This window comes from Oncorhynchus gorbuscha, linkage group LG05 (genome assembly GCF_021184085.1).
Source record: "Oncorhynchus gorbuscha isolate QuinsamMale2020 ecotype Even-year linkage group LG05, OgorEven_v1.0, whole genome shotgun sequence".
NCBI classification, from domain to species: Eukaryota; Metazoa; Chordata; class Actinopteri; order Salmoniformes; family Salmonidae; genus Oncorhynchus; species Oncorhynchus gorbuscha.
The window spans coordinates 69,154,042-69,171,916 of record NC_060177.1 but is presented as its reverse complement, the minus strand read 5'-3'; the positions used below and the strand labels follow the sequence as shown (position 1 = coordinate 69,171,916).

The following is a 17,875-nucleotide window of genomic DNA, read 5'->3' as shown; positions in this document are numbered from 1 at the left end:
TCAGTCTGTCCCTGATGTTTTTCCTGGAGAGAAGTGGCTTCTTTGCTGCCCTTCTTGACACCAGGCCATCCTCCAAAAGTCTTTGCCTCACCGTGCATGCAGATGCACTCACATCTGCTTGCTGCCATTCATGAACAAGCTCTGTACTGGTGGTGCCCCAATCCTGCAGCTGAATCAACATTAGGAGACGGTCCTGGCGCTTGATGGACTTTCTTGGGCACCCTGGAGCCTTCTTCACAACAATTGAACCGCTCTCCTTGCAGTTCTTGATGATCCGATAAATGGTTGATTTAGGTGCAATCTTACTGGTAGCAATATCCTTGCCTGCGAAGCCCTTTTTGTGCAAAGCAATGATGACGGCACGTGTTTCCTTGCAGGTAACCATGGTTGACAGAGGAAGAACAATGATTCCAAGCACCACCCTCCTTTTGAAGCTTCCAGTCTGTTATTTGAACTCAATCAGCATGACAGAGTGATCTCCAGCCTTGTCCTCGTCAACACTCACACCTATGTTAACGAGAGAATCACTGACATGATGTCAGCTGGTCCTTTTGTGGCAGGGCTGAAATGCAGTGGAAATGTTTTTGGGGGGATTCAGTTCATTTGTATGGCAAAGAGGGACTTTGCAATTAATTGCAATTCATCTGATCACTCTTCATACCATTCTGGAGTATATGCAAATTGCCATCATTGAAACTGAGGCAGCAGACTTTGTGAAAATTAATATTTGTGTCATTCTCAAAACCTTTGGCCACGACTGTACATATCTACCTCAATCACCTTGTACCCCTGCACATAGACTCAGTACTGGTACCCCGTGTATATAACCATGTTACCATTACTCATTGTGTATTTATTGTAACTTTTATTATTACGTTTTATAACTTTTCTAAAATTTCAAATTTGGCCCGCGGGGTAATTATATTTGGCCCGCGAGACAATACCAAATTACTACTAGAGCTGGCCCGCCGGTATTATACAGCGCATTCACCACTAATACTACGAATCCCATAATGCTCTGCTGTTTTCGCGCGCCAATCAGGACAGGACCCAGAAACGCTCTCTCCTCTGTGACAGTAGTCATAGCAACATAGACGCTACAACTGTCAGCGAGCTAACCCTTCCCAAAAATGGCGAAAAGAAAGGCAGAATACAGGAGCTTTCTGGACAAGTGGGAGGCAGAATATCTGTTTACATATGTAAAAGACAAACCTGTTTGTCTTGTTTGTGGAGTCAACGTGGCTGTAAGTAAGGAGTACAACATTAGACGACACTATGAAACGAAACACCATGACAAATACAAGGACCTGGACATGACTCAAAGGAGCCAGAAAGTAGAGGAGATGAAAAGAAGTTTGGTTTCACAACAGAATATGTTTAAAAAAGCCACATCACAAAGCGAGGCTGCTGTAAAGGCTAGTTATATAGTGGCAGCAGAGATCGCAAAATCAGCCCGGCCCTTTAATGAGGGAGAGTTCATGAAAAAGTGCATGATGAAGGTTTGTGACCTCGTATGCCCAGAGAAAAAACAAGCATTTTCAAACGTGAGCCTGAGCAGGAACACAGTAGCTGATCGCACATGTGATCTTGCCACCAATCTGTATGACCAGCTGATGGAAAAGGGAAAAGATTTTGTTGCGTTCTCCCTCACTGTGGATGAGAGCTGCGGTGCATCTGATACTGCTCAGCTGTCAGTCTTCATCCGTGGAGTGGACTCAAATCTGTGTGTTACGGAGGAGCTATTAGGATTCAAATCAATGCATGGCACAACCACAGGAAAGGAAATCTTTGAGGAGGTTTCCAAATGTGTAACTGAAATAAAGCTGCCGTGGGATAAACTCGTTGGATTAACGACAGATGGTGCTGTCATGTTTTGTCATATATTGTCTTGTCCTTGTGCTTTCCCTTCTGTTCGTTTCCCCCTGCTGGTCTTATTAGGTTCGTTCCCTCTTTCTATCCCTCTCTCTCCCCCTCCCTCTCTCTCTCTCTCTCTCTATCGTTCCGTTCCTGCTCCCAGCTGTTCCTCATTCTCCTAACTCACTCATTTACTCTTTTCACACCTGTCCCCTATTTTGCCCTCTGATTAGAGCCCCTATTTCTCCTCTTGTTTTCCGCTTCTGTCCTTGTCGGATCCTTGTATGATGTTCGCTGTTCTGTGTCCTTGTCTCGCCCTGTCGTGTTTTATCTTCTTCAGATGCTGCATATGAGCAGGTGTCTTAGTCTGCTACGGTCGGTGCCTTCCCGAAGCAACCTGCAGTCTATGGTCGAGTCTCCAGTCAGTCCTCGCAACTACGAGTGGATTTCAGTTTTTCCTGTTTTGTTTTCTCCTTGATATATCCAGGATTATTACTTTTGTCATATACTGGAATAAAGACTCTGTTTTCGTTAAGTCACTTTTGGGTCCTCATTCACCAGCATAACAGGTGCGCCAGCAATGTGCGGTAAAAAGAGTGGACTGGTGGGCATGGTTCGGGAGAAGATGCGGGAAGAGAACTGTGCAGGTGAGCTAACTGTTTACCACGGCATCATACATCAGTAAGCACTGTGTGCCAAAGCCCTAAAGATGGAACATGTTATGACCACAGTAACACAGGTAGTTAACTTTATAAGAGCCAAAGGTCTAAATCACCGCCAGTTTAAATCTTTTCTGGAGGAGTGTGGTTCGGGATACGCAGACGTGCCGTATCACACAGAGGTGAGATGGCTAAGCAGAGGAAAAGTACTGAACAGATGTTTCGAGCTGCGTGAGGAAATATGTCAATTCCTGGAAACCAAAGGGAAGGATACAGCAGAGCTCCGGGAGCAAAAGTTCCTGTGTGAGCTGGCCTTTCTCTGTGACATCTCGAGCCATCTCGATGCGCTGAACCTGCAGCTTCAGGGGCGGGGGCGCATCATCACAGACCTGTACGCTGCAGTGAGGGCCTTCAAAACTAAACTGTGCCTGTGGGAGAATCAGATGCTGCAAGGAAACCCTTGCCATTTTCCCTGCTGCCAATCCATACAAGCGCAGATCTCTACCGCCGTGTTCCCATGCGCACAGTTTGCTGAAAAACTCAGTGTTCTCGCCGCTGAGTTTAGCCGGCGATTTGCCGACTTCGATGCCCAGAAATGCAAGTTTGAACTGCTTAGTAATCCCTTCGCAGTTGATGTGGAATGCAACAACCAACATCCAAATGGAGCTGATTGAACTCCAGTGCAACGACACGCTGAAGTCAAAGTATGATGCTGTGGGCGCCGCACAGTTTCCACAGTTCATCCCTGACACAATGCCTCAGCTCCGCACCCAAGCTGCTCAGATGCTCTCCATGTTCGGCAGCACTTATCTATGCGAGCAACTTTTCTCCTCGATGAAGATGACCAAAACAACTCACAGGAGACGTCTGACTGATGAACATCTTCGCTCGATACTGAGGATTTCTTCAGCTCAGAGCTTGAGCCCAGACATTGATGAACTAGCATCCAAGAAGAGATGCCAGGTATCTGGCTTGGGCACATCAGATTGGACCAGTGTGCAATAATTAACGTTTTCTTTATGCACTTTTTCTTGCTACAAGGCATGGTCTTGAATGGTTGATTGATTTATTATCATTTTATTTTTAAAATTATTAGCCAGTGGAAAACGTTTATTTTGGTATTTAAATCAGAAGGCTGCAAATAGAAAAGAGGCATACAATTTTTATTTAAATTTGATTTATTTCATAAATGAATGCCGTTGATGTGTTTTTTCATTTGAAATTCGATTTTGCATGTCTCCACTATTAAATGATATATTGTATGGTAATAAGCGATGCTTGTTCCATATTCAATGTTAAAGCAAAACTTGTTTGGGTCCATATTAAAAGGTTAATTTGTTCAATTTTGGCCCGTGACTTTGTTCAGGTTTTACATTTTGGCCCACTGGGTATTTGAGTTTGACACCCCTGCTATAGGTGAAAGACTTCTGTCTTTTGGAAACCAACTAAACCAACTCTCAACATAGAAACAGATCTTAGTTTGACCCTGTTTCTGACAGCAGGACAATAATCATGCAGCAACAGGAAATGTGAATTCATGTGGATTATAATTCATGTACATTCATGTACATTTTTGTTGATAAATGTTTTGATAGGGGAAATCAAGTCTGACATTTAAAAGTGGAAATTGCTAACTTTACTAGCCTTTTTAAACCTTGAATACACTACAATTAGCATATCCTGCTGCACATTCAAATGTTCTGCTGATAACAGTGATCAAATTAAGATAGCAGATCTGTATGTGTCCATTACAATATGTTTACACACATCTGTTTCACACTAAATGATCAGCAGTCTGCTCCTGTGAGGTTGTAGTGTGTGAGGCCAGGCAGGAGTCAAGCTTCATTCTGTCCTGTGATGTTTTAGCATTTTCAGACCACTCCTACATTCACAGCTAAAAATGGTTTTCTGTTTGTATTTCATTTGCTTTTACTCTGTGTAATTCAACATGATCTTGGCCTACTTACTGCTCTTCAAATAATACTTTCACAACATTTTATTATCAAACATCTTAACCAAATTCAACAAAAACATTTGTACAGAGAGGTGTGTTTACTGAGTTCTTAGCTGCCTGGCTTTTGCTGTAGCAGTGTCCTCCAGAAGTGAACTCCTCTTCTGAACATGTCTGAGAACAACAACACAGCAGTTCACATTTACATACTAAAGCAGCCTGCAGGGATCAAAAAACGATGTATCATTTGATCGATCTACGAACGTTGGCCAGGCTGTCCCACAGGTCCTGGTTGCGAGCGTTGCTGTTGTAGCTGTACCTGCGAAGGTAACGCATGATTCCAATCTGGAACACTTGGTCAGTCAGGTAGTGTCTTAGCATGTGCAGGACACATGCCCCCTGGTGGAACAAACAACACAGTACATCAACACTGGGGGCCTGATCCAATACTTTAGACATGAATCCTTACTCCCTCATTTGAAGTAAAGACAGGGTTGATGAAAGCTATGAAATAGAAAACGTGTGCTTGTGTGTATGCGTGTTTTTCTACCTTATTGTAGGATACTGTGTCGAACATTTCTTTAATCTGTGTAGGGCTTTCAGCTACACTGGAGATGGGGCGGGAGGAGTTTAGAGAGTCTCGACCAATCGCAACGAAGCAGGTGTCCAGAAGATAGTCCTCCTAAGAGATTAAAAAAAGGCACAATTTCAACAAGAATTTCCCTCAGGGACATGTCTAGATCATTTGGAACATTCATATTATGAACTCGGGCCATGGATGTGTAAAACAAGTGAGTAACAGGATCATACCACTGAGTTAGGGGTATGTGGTGTCCACTGAGATGTACTCCATGTATGTGGCCAAGCCCTCGTTCAGCCAGATGTCATTCCACCACTTCATGGTCACCAGGTTCCCAAACCACAGACAGACAGACAGACAGACAGACAGACAGACAGACAGACAGACAGACAGACAGACAGACAGACAGACAGACAGACAGACAGACAGACAGACAGACAGGCAGGCAGGCAGGCAGGCAGGCAGGCAGGCAGGCAGGCAGGCAGGCAGGCAGGCAGGCAGGCAGGCAGGCAGGAGGACAGACAATGAGAGATGTCAAGAGAAGAGAGGAGTTCCATTTGTCTTCCAGTGCAGATAAACTTCCTGAAGAATTCAGAGGTTCATGGCATCACTTTAAAATCTCTCTTCATGTCATTGTAGTCATATCATATAAAATCAAAATCATTGCCATGACTGGCTACTTCCTGTTCTACACTGTGAACTTAACCTGTCTGACTCTTACCTGGTGGGCGAGCTCATGGGCGATCACCTTGGTAACCCAGAGCCTATCGGAGGCTGAGGAGGTGGTGGGGTCGTAGAGCAGGCTCGTGTCTCTGAAGGTGATCAGACCCCAGTTCTCCATTGCTCCGGCCTGAAAGTCTGGGATAGCCACCAGGTCTGGAGGGGGAGGCAGGCAGTAACTTTACAATGATTGTCTTGTTTAAGCAACTGGGTTGTTCTTGAATTACATTTAATATACCTCACACACACACACACACACATATACAGTGGGGCAAAAAAGTATTTAGTCAGCCACCAATTGTGCAAGTTCTCCCACTTAATGAGAGATGAGAGAGGCCTATAATTTTCATCATAGGTACACTGCAACTATGACAGACAAAATTAGAAAAAAATCCAGAAAATCACATTGTAGGATTTTTTATTAATTTATTTGCAAATTATGGTGGAAAACAAGTATTTGGTCACCTACAAACAAGCACGATTTCTGGCTCTCACAGACCTGTAACTTCTTCTTTAAGAGGCTCCTCTGTCCTCCACTCGTATTAATGGCACCTGTTTGAACTTGTTATCAGTATAAAAGACACCTGTCCACAACCTCAAACAGAAACACTCCAAACTCCACTATGGCCAAGACCAAAGAGCTATCAAAGGACACAAGAAACAAAATTGTAGACCTGCACCAGGCTGGGAAGACTGAATCTGCAATAGGTAAGCAGCTTGGTTTGAAGAAATCAACTGTGGGAGCAATTATTAGGAAATGGAAGACATACAAGACCACTGATAATCTCCCTCGATCTGGGGCTCCACGCAAGATCTCACCCCGTGGGGTCAAAATGATCACAAGAACGGTGAGCAAAAATCCCAGAACCACACGGGGGGACCTAGTGAATGACCTGCAGAGAGCTGGGACCAAAGTAACAAAGCCTACCATCAGTAACACACTACCCCGCCAGAGACTCAAATCCTGCAGTGCCAGACGTGTCCCCCTGCTTAAGCCAGTACATGTCCAGGCCCATCTGAAGTTTGCTAGAGAGCATTTGGATGATCCAGAAGAAGATTGGGAGAATGTCATATAGCCAGATGAAACCAAAATATAACTTTTTGGTAAAAACTCAACTCGTCTTGTTTGGAGGGTAAAGAATGCTGAGTTGCTTCCAAAGAACAGCATACCTACTGTGAAGCATGGGGGTGGAAGCATCATGCTTTGGGTCTGTTTTTCTACAAAGGGACCAGAACGACTGATCCGTGTAAAGGAAAGAATGAATGGGGCCATGTATCGTGAGATTTTGAGTGAAAACCTCCTTCCATCAGCAAGGGCATTGAAGATGAAACGTGGCTGACTCTTTCAGCATGACAATGATCCCAAACACACCGCCCGGGCAACGAAGGAGTGGCTTCGTAAGAAGCATTTCAAGGTCCTGGAGTGGCCTAGTCAGTCTCCAGATCTCAACCCCATAGAAAACCATAGAAAATCTTTGGAGGGAGTTGAAAGTCTGTGTTGCCCAGCAACAGCCCCAAAACATCACTGCTCTAGAGGAGATATGCATGGAGGAATGGGCCAAAATACCAGCAACAGTGTGTGAAAACCTTGTGAAGACTTACAGAAAACGTCTGACCTCTGTCATTGCCAACAAAGGGTATATAACAAAGTATTGAGAAACTTTTGTTATTGACCAAATACTTATTTTCCACCATAATTTGCAAATAAATTCATTAAAAATCCTACAATGTGATACAGGCCTCTCTCATCTTTTTAAGTGGGAGAACTTGCACAATTGGTGGCTGACTAAATACCCTTTTGCCCCACTGTATACACACACGCACACAAGTACACACATTCCGTACCGCGTCTCTCCGGTGCTGGTTCTGTAGGTGCTCCTGTAGAAGCCATAGAAGCCCTCTCCTAGCTCCGCCCCAAACTCCAGTAACAGGAAGTACTTCTGCCCACCAGTGAGCACTCTGGGAGAGAATATGGCAACCTGCTCATAGGTAGGGTTGTGGAGAACAGGGAGAACCTGAGGACACACACGTAGTCGTTAGACAGAGTTGTCAGAAGTGGGAATGTTGTTAGAAACTGGGCATGATAGTTTAGTGCTGAGGGAGTAGTTTACCTGGTCTGACAGGTGAGCAAGGTTCTGGTTCAGCACAGTTGCCGTAGTGATACGAAGCCCCTTGCTCTGCAGCACCACCCAGTTGGTATTGTTCTGAACCTGGAGCTCTATCATGACGGTACCGATGTAGCTGAGTATGGTGAGGTTAGGGTGGAGCAGGAGATGGTAGTGGAGCGGAACAATGTCCTCCGGAAGACGGAGGTGGCTCCAAGGGAATGAGAGGCTTCCCGAATTCAAGGGAGGCTGCTCCTCAGTGGGGTTAGGGGGCGCAGAGGCATGGGTTGGACTAGAGGAAGTCTGGGTCACACCAGCCTGAGACAGGAGGGCCAGAACCAAGAACCTGACCCAGAACATTATGGTGGAAAGGTTGTTGGCTGACTACTGTAAAGATAAGGATACTAAAGATCACTCGAGTGCAGTAAATGGTACACTGGCATTCCGTTTGATTTCAGAATGTAGATATCTGTCAATCATTAGACTTCAGGAGGAGTGTAGTCTAAGCTTACAGCAACAGGCCAGTAGAATTGACTTGAAATGTTCAGCAGCTCTTTCTCGAACCTGAAGACAGAAGAAGAAGCTATGTTATTGTTATTAAAAACAGCAACAGTTAATCTCATCTAGGATCTCACACAGTGAGGTGTTAATATGTTGTATTGATTCTGTCTGATTTTATAAATCCAAGAAGCTGAACAACTCACATTTTGGTCGGGTCGGTAAAGGTTATGATACACACGCTTACAGCCCAGACGGCAAGCCCAGTGTGTTACATGTCAAAAAATAACATAGTGAGTTGAAGAGATAGTTGGTTGAAGAGTTACACTATAGCTGTCCAGGGTTCAAAGTAGGATAGACACACAAATGCACACTCAACGATGGGCAAAAATGACAAAATACAATTACAAAATTAAAGCACAAAATACCATAAAGATGAATGTATCAAAATAAACGACAAAATAAAAGTACATTTTTAATGTATTTTATTCAAATACATGTATTTTGTATTTTAAAATACAGAAATACATTTGCAAGTAGCCGGCCTAAACAGCAACAACATTCTCAGTGAAGGTTACAGAAACGTTTTCTTGCTGTGACTGTGATATGTTGTTGTTTATCTACCTTAGTTAAATGCACTGACTGTAAATAGTAAGTCACTCTGGAATGGCCAAAATGTAAATGTATATGTGAAAATGAACATACCAAAATGAACTGCAAAATACACTAGGTATTAATTATTGGCTTTGTTCGGGGCGGAGCTCAGTCAAATAATACTCAGCATGCTTTGCAATTGTTCATTTTTAAATATATGTACATTTATAGTTAGTTCATTTATAGCGGATGCTCTCATCACACCATAGTGCCATCAGACTTCTGATACCAATGTAGGGTGAAAGGGGGCCACCAAATGGTGAACATAAATTGCATTTTGAAAATACAAAATACAGCTCTCGAAAGTATCTTGTAACAAAATACATTGGAGTGTAGTTCAGCCCAGTGTTATAAGAATTACAAAATTCTTAAAAGTAATTGAAATATATATTTCAAATACATGTAACAGAAATACTGCCCATCTCTGTGCACACTCACTCCACACACAGAATCATGCCCTGCAAAACAGCAAAATAACTTTTAACATTGGTAAGTTCAGCACTACCACGATAGAGCAGTAATCATGTTTCCCTAGCACCCCAGCTGTTTCCTGAGTTGGGGGAGGTCTAAATGAAGGTTAATTCCACGTTTGTATTTGTTTACCTCATGTTAGCTTCATCATCATTGCCTTGCTCTTTGTCTCTGCTTTCATTTTCTCTTTCATGCTCCTGCCCCCATATTCTATCCCGAGTACAGAAGCTGTGTGTGTGTGTGTGTGTGTGTGTGTGTGTGTGTGTGTGTGTGTGTGTGTGTGTGTGTGTGTGTGTGTGTGTGTGTGTGTGTGTGTGTGTGTGTGTGTGTGTGTGTGTGTGTGTGTGTGTGTGTGTGTGTGTGTGTGTGTGTGTGTGTGTGTGTGTGTGTGTGTGTACATGTGAATGTGTGCAAATATACAAGGGCTTTGAGCATTCTCTCCAGTGGCAAACTGTTATTGGGGGAGGGATATTTAAAAAATAGGATAGTAAAACAAGGAACATTTGGACAAGTGGGGACATTTTGCCGGTCCCCACAAAGAAAAAGGCTATTTTAGGTTTAGGGTTACAATTAGGGTTAGGGATTATGTTTAGGAGTTAGGTTTAGGTTAGGGTTAGGGATTATGTGTAGGAGTTAGGTTAGGGATTATGTTTAGGAGTTAGGTTTAGGTTAGGGATTATGTTTAGGAGTTAGGTTTAGGTTAGGGAAATATGATTTTGAATGGGAATCCCAGCAAGGATAGTAAAACAAACTTGTGTGTGTATTTCTTCGTATTTTTCAGGCTGATGTTAGGACTGTTTAGACAGACAGACAGACAGACAGACAGACAGACAGACAGACAGACAGACAGACAGACAGACAGACAGACAGACAGACAGACAGACAGACAGACAGACAGACAGACAGACAGACAGACAGACAGACAGACAGACAGACAGACACACACACACACACACACACACACACACACACACACACACACACACACACACACACACACACACACACACACACACACACACACACACACACACACACACACACACACACACACACACTACCATTCAAAAGTTTGGGGTGACTTGTTTTGGATAGAAGAGATACAGTGTAGACATTGTTAATGTTGTAAATGACTATTGTAGCTGGAAACGGCAGATTTTTTATGGAATATCTACATAGGCGTACAGAGGCCCATTATCAACACCCATCACTCCTGTGTTCCAATGGCACATTGTGACGATGTGCGCTGAGAGTCGGGAAGCAAGTTCAGGGAGTGAGTGTTTTAATAAATAAACACAACATAAAACAAGAAACACAAACAAAGCACAGACATAACACTGGAACAGAAACAACAACGCCCGGGGAAGGAACCAAAGGGGGTGACATATACAGTGGGGCCAAAAGGTATTTAGTCAGCCACCAATTGTGCAAGTTCTCCAACTTAAAAAGATGAGAGGCCTGTAATTATTTTCCACCGTAATTTGCAAATAAATTCATAAAAAATCATACAATGTGATTTTCTGGAAAAAAATTCTTCTCATTTTGTCTGTCATAGTTGAAGTGTACATATGATGAAAATTACAGGCCTCTCTCATCTTTTTAAGTGGGAGAACTTGCCCAATTGGTGGCGGACTAAAAACCTTTTTGCCCTGTGCCCGCATTTAGCCTGTCAGCAGGGGAAACCAGGTGGTTAATCCACATGGCCTGCACAAGAACTCACACTACATACTGGAGACTAACATACTATATCCAACCCCACCATCGCTCATGTATACACACTGCAAGAAAACATACTTTCCATGTATCTCATCCACAGTGATAAACTAGCCTCCTGACAGTACCATGGGGTTCATGAAGTGATGCTCTTTTGTTCCAGAACACCAGGCTTCTGTAGAGCATGAGATGTGTGTTTGTGTGTGTGTGTGCAGGTGTACTCTGGGGATGATTGATATGATCAGCCTCTTACCTCAGATCTAACAGCCCAGAGCTCCAGGTGTCCTCTGTGGTTACCTGTTTACTACTGCTCTACTACTGGTAGACTACTGGCCTACTCACACAGTTGAAGACACAACCAGCGAACTCCCTGTTGTACACTACATTAAGATCCTATGGACCTCGGAACTATAGACACTTCATCAGACACACTACTTGATACAGTTAAAACGACACTGTGAAAGAGCAGAGGTGAAATGGTCGCTCTCCTTCTCTCGTTGTCTTCTCTCAATCTCCCTCTCAATCTGTGGGGAGATTCCGTGGCGGGTGAGATCACATGACTATGGTCTGATAATCCCCCCCCATGCACTGCTGTAAAAGGTCTCCACCCTGTAGAACGCTACTGACAAACAGAAGAACACGCTCACTCACTCAAACACTCTCCCAACTCATGCACTCTCTCACACACTTTCACACGCATGCATAACGGCTCCATAGAGCAGGATGCTCATCAGTAACATAGACATACAACAGACATGAAAGAACGACATAGGATTCTCCTCCGCCTCACTATTCTCTACCTTTGGATTGGTGAGTAAAAACTGACTAACTAAAAAACTGCCTGACTACCTAACTAACTAATAGTCTTTAACCATTTACTGCAGTGGGCTAAATTGGGGTCACGCAGAGTGATTCTTGTTAGTCTTGAACAAATCTACTTTGAAACAATACACCTCACACACATGGTTATGGGCTTTAAAAAAGATGATACCTGTACCATGTCAGATATAGAGTTGTAATGTATTACATTTTGAGGTTGCATCCCAATTTTACACTTTATATACATCACAGAAGACTGAAATATATCGAAACTGTTTGACAAAGAAACACTGGATTTTCGGCATTTAAAGAGAAATATGAAATTATGAAAAATATGAATAATATTCCATCCATGAGGCCACTAGGTCATTTGCCAGCACACCTTTTGCTGCTCTCAAGAGTGATCTTTAGTATCCTCATGCATAATCAACTACTGTTTTTTGTTCTCAATAACTTAAATGATGTATATATATTGAGTAACAAACTACAGGAATGACTGGTAGAGCCTGAGACCATTAGAGACTGTGTTACAGCTCACTCTCACTCTCTTCATCCTTCTCTTTTTATCATGCCCATACCCACAGTGACTTACAGTTGTTTTCTCCTCTCCTTCTCCCCCTCCACCCGACCACAGTCCTAGTACATGGTGATGTGTTGGCCTCCCTGGCCCCACCAGTGCACCTGGCAGGTGAGAGGGTGGGCTGGACGCTGCTGGTGTGTGTCATCACTGACCTGGGGAGGGGTCATTTGGAGGTCACCTGGAGGTCACCTGGAGATGGTAGGCACATCAGCACACACGCTAGACTAGATGTTACATTTGAGAAATTCTTGCTGTTTTTGCCCTTTCCAGTATGACAGTCTGGAGAATTGACACCTCTGTTCTCTCTGACATGGTAATCTAGTGAGTCCTGCCAGTGCTCCCTACAGTGTGGCCGGGGAAGAACAGGACAGTGGCCGCAGCGCCGTGGCCATAGTAACCGTGGCGACCAGCGAATGGGCATCATTCAGCTGCTTTGTCAGTCACCGCCGCCACGCCAGAGTCATTAGGACACACCATGCCACCTTCACAGGTAAGGTGTGTGTGTGTGTGTGTGTGTGTGTGTGTGTGTGTGTGTGTGTGTGTGTGTGTGTGTGTGTGTGTGTGTGTGTGTGTGTGTGTGTGTGTGTGTGTGTGTGTGTGTGTGTGTGTGTGTGTGTGTGTGTGTGTGTGTGTGTGTGTGTGTGTTTTCTTTCAAATAACCTGGTATACAATACTCTAGTTCTGTTGAAAGAGTGCGATGGTGAACAACTTTTTTCTACAGATGAAGACGAAGAAAGTTGCTATGAACATAACAACAGTGTGTTTCAAGGTACGTGTAAGCATTGTCAATAACTAAACTGCCATTGAGGAAGTGAGTTTAGTTAGAACATTCATTTGAAACCAACACACATTTATTACAGCTGTGTTCCTCTCTCTCTGCAGCCAATGGCTTATGGACTGATCATGTGACTCTACAGGCCTTGAGGCTTCTCCTCCTAAAGACCACCATCTTTAATGCTCTGATCACAGCATGTGCTGTTAGAAAGTGGTGAGACCGTAACCCTGACCTCCAACCCTGACCTCTAACCCCTGATCTCCAACCTTTACCTCTAACCCCTGATCTCAAATGACCTGATATTTTAGTTCTGGGTTAACCAGGATTGACTTTTTTAAATTTAAAACTCTTTGACCCTTTGGGAGCATAGTGTGTCCACCATGACTCAACCGAGATTACTTGACCCTTAAATCTGCTCTTGACTCCTAACTCTAACCCCTGACTATTGATTATCAGACATCACGATTTACAGTTAAAGTCAGAAGATTACATACAATTAGTTTGGTGTTATTAAAACTAGTTTTTCAACCACTCCACAAATTTCTTGTTAACAAGCTATAGTTTTGGCAAGTCGGTTAGGACATCTACTTTGTGCATGACACAAGTCATTTTTTCCAACAATTGTTTACAGACAGATTATTTCACTGTATCACAGTAGGTCAGAAGTTTACATTCACTAAGTTGACTGTGCCTTTAAACATCTTGGAAAATTCCAGAAAATGATGTCATGGCTTTACAAGCTGATAGGCTAATTGACATAATTTGAGTCAATTGGAGCTGTACCTGTGGATGTATTTCAAGGCCTACCTTCAAACTCAGTGCCTCTTTGCTTGACTTCATGGGAAAATGAAAAGAAATCAGCCAAGACCTCAGAAACATTTTGTAGACCTCCACAAGTCTGGTTCATCCTTGGGAGCAATTTCCAAACGCCTGAAGGTACCACGTTCATCTGTACAAACAATAGTATGCAAGTATAAACACTATGGGACCACGCAGCCGTCATACCACTCAGGAAGGAGACCCATTCTCCTAGAGATGAATGTACTTTGGTGTGAAAAGTGCAAATCAATCCCAGAAGAACAGCAAGGGACCTTGTGAAGATGCTGGAGGAAACAGATAAAACAAGTCCCATATCGACATAACCTGAAAGGCCGCTCAGCAAGGAAGAAGCCACTGCTCAAAAACCTCCATAAAAAAGCCAGACTACGGTTTCCAACTGCACATGGGGACAAAGATCGTACTTTTTGGAGAAATGTCCTCTGGCCTGATGAAACAAAAATAGAACTGTTTGGGCATAATGACCATTGTTATGTTTGGAGGAAAAAGGGGGAGGCTTGCAAGCCAAAGAACACCATCCCAACCGGGAAGCATCATGTTGTGGGGGTGCTTTGCTGCAGGAGGGACTGGTGCACTTCACAAAATAGATGACATCATGAGGGAGGAATGATGTGGATATATTGAAGCAAAATCTCAAGACATCAGGCAGGACGTTTGGTCGCAAATGGGTCTTCCAAATGGACAATGACCCGTGGCAAAATGGCTTATATATTGGAGTGGACATCACAAAGCCCTGACCTCAATCCTATAGAACATTTGAGGGCAGAACTGAAAAAGCGTGTGTGAGCAAGGAGACCTACAGACCTGACTCAGTTACACCAGCTCTGTCAGGAGGAATGGGACAAAATTCACCCAATTTATTGTGGGAAGCTTGTAGAAGTTTACCCAAAACGTTTAACCCAAGTTAATCAATTTAAAGGCAATGCTACCAAATACGAATTGAGTGTATGTAAACTTCTGACTCACTGGGAATGTGATGAAAGAAATAAAAGCTTAAATAAAATCACTACTATTATTCTGATATTTCACATTCTTAAAATAAAGTGGTGATCCTAAATGTATTTGGCAAAGGTGTATATAAACTTCTGACTTCAACTGTATAACATTAACTGTTGGCTGTAATAGTAACGTTAGTATTTCCCTTTTTCAGATGGCCAGGAGTAGATGAAAAGAGATGACTTCTATATGGTCTTCATAGAGGAGAGCGAGACCATGGTCCACAGAAAGGATGACTTCTCACGTCTACCATGATGACCACCACAGAGGACATTGCCCAGTAATGTCTAGGCTCTGCAGAGGGCATCTCCTGGAGTAGCTGTCATGTGTGTGTTCATGAGTTTGGGCATGCTTCTCAGGAACATGGAGGTTGCAGGTGTCCCTGTGAATGTTAGGGTGACAGTTATTGTGTGTCTGTCTTTGTGTGTGTGCGTGTGTGTGTCTCTGTGTGTGTGTATGTGTGTGTCTCTCTGTGTGTGTGTATGTGTGTGTGTATGTGTGTGTCTCTGTGTGTGTGTGTATGTGTGTGTCTCTGTATGTGTGTATGTGTGTGTCTCTGTATGTGTGTATGTGTGTGTCTCTGTGTGTGTGTGTCTCTGTATGTGTGTGTCTCTGTATGTGTGTGTCTCTGTGTGTGTGTGTGTCTCTGTATGTGTGTGTCTCTGTATGTGTGTGTCTGTGTCTGTGTGTCTGTGTGTGTGTGTGTGTGTCTCTGTGTGTGTCTCTGTGTGTGTGTGGTGTGTGGTGTGTGTGTGTGTGTGTGTGTCTCTGTGTGTGTGTGTGTGTGGTGTGTGGTGTGTGTGTGTGTCTCTGTGTGTGTGTGTCTCTCTCTGTGTGTGTGTGTGAAAACAAACCTGTAGTATCTGATCACCTCAGACACACAGAGGCTTCCACTCTGACATAATTCTCTGTCAGTTAGAAACACTAAGACCAGAGACAATGTGAAATAACATAAGATATGTAAATAAAATGTAAATAAGTTTGAGAACAAAATGATTTGGTCTGATTGATTTCCCTTTTGCCATTGTTTACAACAACAACACATAATCTGAAAAACAATGGGTCTCTTTTTCATTTATTGTTTTTTAACTAAAACACTTGTTCACATGACATTTTTCCCCCAAGTTCTCTTTAGTGCATCCATTAAGAGTAAAACACTGACATAGCAACGAAGCGCCACTAGGTGGCAGTACAATCCCATCTGAAACAGCCAGAATATGAAGCGTACCTTCCTCTAACAGACACTATGTTTATAAATAAGTTACATATTTCAACATTGAGCAGTCACTCTTCACCACGGACACAACTTAATAATTCACAATTCCAGAGGCAGACTGAGCATTCATTTACCATCAGATACGGCTTTGTAATTGTACATGAGCGCAATAGGCATGTATAGTATATCCCATCAGACACTGCATTGTAGATTTATCTGTAAGTGAGTGACGTCGTCTCGGCCTGTAGGAGTCCCAGTGCTCCATCTACAGCCTGTAGGCAACACTATTACTGTAGGGAATTGTGTTCCGACCTCTATTCCAGCGCAGCTAGAACTTACTTGTCTTTGAAAGCAAACTGAACACTCATAAAAAGAGAAAACCACGACATAGAAAAGCTGAGAGTCAAAGCTGTTTGGTAAATGGATTGTTGCCACCAGCTGAAATTTGTGGAAGTAAAAATAAACGTAGTCAGAGCATGTTAGTCATTACACCAGTGTGAACAAACAGGGAATATGTTCATAAAAAGAGTTGCTGAGGGTGACTGACTTTTCAGTCCTCAGACGACAAGTCAGGTAAACACACGCAAACACACACACACACACACACAGTATTTGCAGAAATACTGTAAAATGTAAATAACCAAACATTAAATGGTGATGGTGTGTGAAACTGTTCTTAACATCTACTATGGTACCATACAGAATACATTCAACAGAAAAATGTATTTACAATAGAACAGAGGATAAATCAACTCAACTGCCTTTGGAATGTCGGCTTTAAAACAGAGGTCCCATCTCACTGTGTTAGTGAGCTGGTTAATTGTCTCAAATGGCTCCCTATTCTCTATATAATGCACTACATTTGGCCAGAGCCCTATGTTTCCCTGTGTCCCTCTGGTGAAATGTGCATATTGAGGAAATCAGGAGTCATTTGAGATTTGCACTGTGAGTGAAGAAAATGGCAGATGAAATCCACAGCTTGGGCTGTTGGTGGTGGGGGGTGTCATGTAGTGGGAAAGGTTGAGGGGTGGGGTAGAGAGGGGAGAGGGGAAAGGTTGGGGAAGTGTCATGTAGGGGGAAAGATTGAGGGGGTAGGGTAGAGAGGGTAGAGGGGAAAGGTTGAGGGGGTGGGGTAGAGAGGAAAGGTTGAGGGGGTGGGGTAGAGAGAGGGGTGGGAAGTGTCATGTAGGGGGAAAGATTGAGGGGGTGGGGTAGAGAGGATAGAGGGGGGTTGGGGTAGAGAGGGAGAGAGGGGGTGGGGTAGAGAGGGGAAAAGTTGAGGGGTGGGGGTGGGGTAGAGAGGGTAGAGGGGAGGTGGAGTAGAGAGGGGTGGGGTAGAGAGGAGAGGGGGGGGGTAGAGAGGAAAAGTTGAGGGAGTGAGGTAGAGAGGGTAGAGGGGGTGGGGTAGAGAGGGGAGAGGGAAAAGGTTGAGGGGGTGGGGTAGAGA

At 43.6% G+C, this 17,875-nt stretch overlaps 1 protein-coding gene across 3 annotated transcripts; it reads right to left on the bottom strand.

The window, feature by feature from the left end:
- Positions 1-3,681: 3,681 nt before the first annotated feature.
- Positions 3,682-9,671, bottom strand: LOC124036413 (endoplasmic reticulum aminopeptidase 2-like). 3 transcript variants are annotated; one of them, XR_006838910.1, is made up of 6 exons: positions 7,876-9,671; positions 7,610-7,779; positions 5,766-5,920; positions 5,275-5,359; positions 5,015-5,146; positions 3,682-4,863 (listed from the first exon to the last, which is right to left on the bottom strand). XR_006838910.1 is itself a non-coding variant. In XM_046350977.1 (4 exons), the coding sequence occupies exons 1-3, from the start codon at positions 8,227-8,229 to the stop codon at positions 5,809-5,811; spliced, it is 636 nt and encodes a 211-aa protein (XP_046206933.1). In that variant the 5' UTR covers positions 8,230-9,671; the 3' UTR covers positions 5,171-5,359; positions 5,766-5,808. The 3 variants fall into 3 exon arrangements, 2 of the variants coding, with proteins under 2 accessions (XP_046206933.1, XP_046206932.1); XM_046350977.1 differs by lacking the exons at positions 3,682-4,863; positions 5,015-5,146 and having other exon boundaries at positions 5,171-5,359; XM_046350976.1 differs by lacking the exons at positions 3,682-4,863; positions 5,015-5,146; positions 5,275-5,359 and adding an exon at positions 5,495-5,626.
- Positions 9,672-17,875: the final 8,204 nt, after the last annotated feature.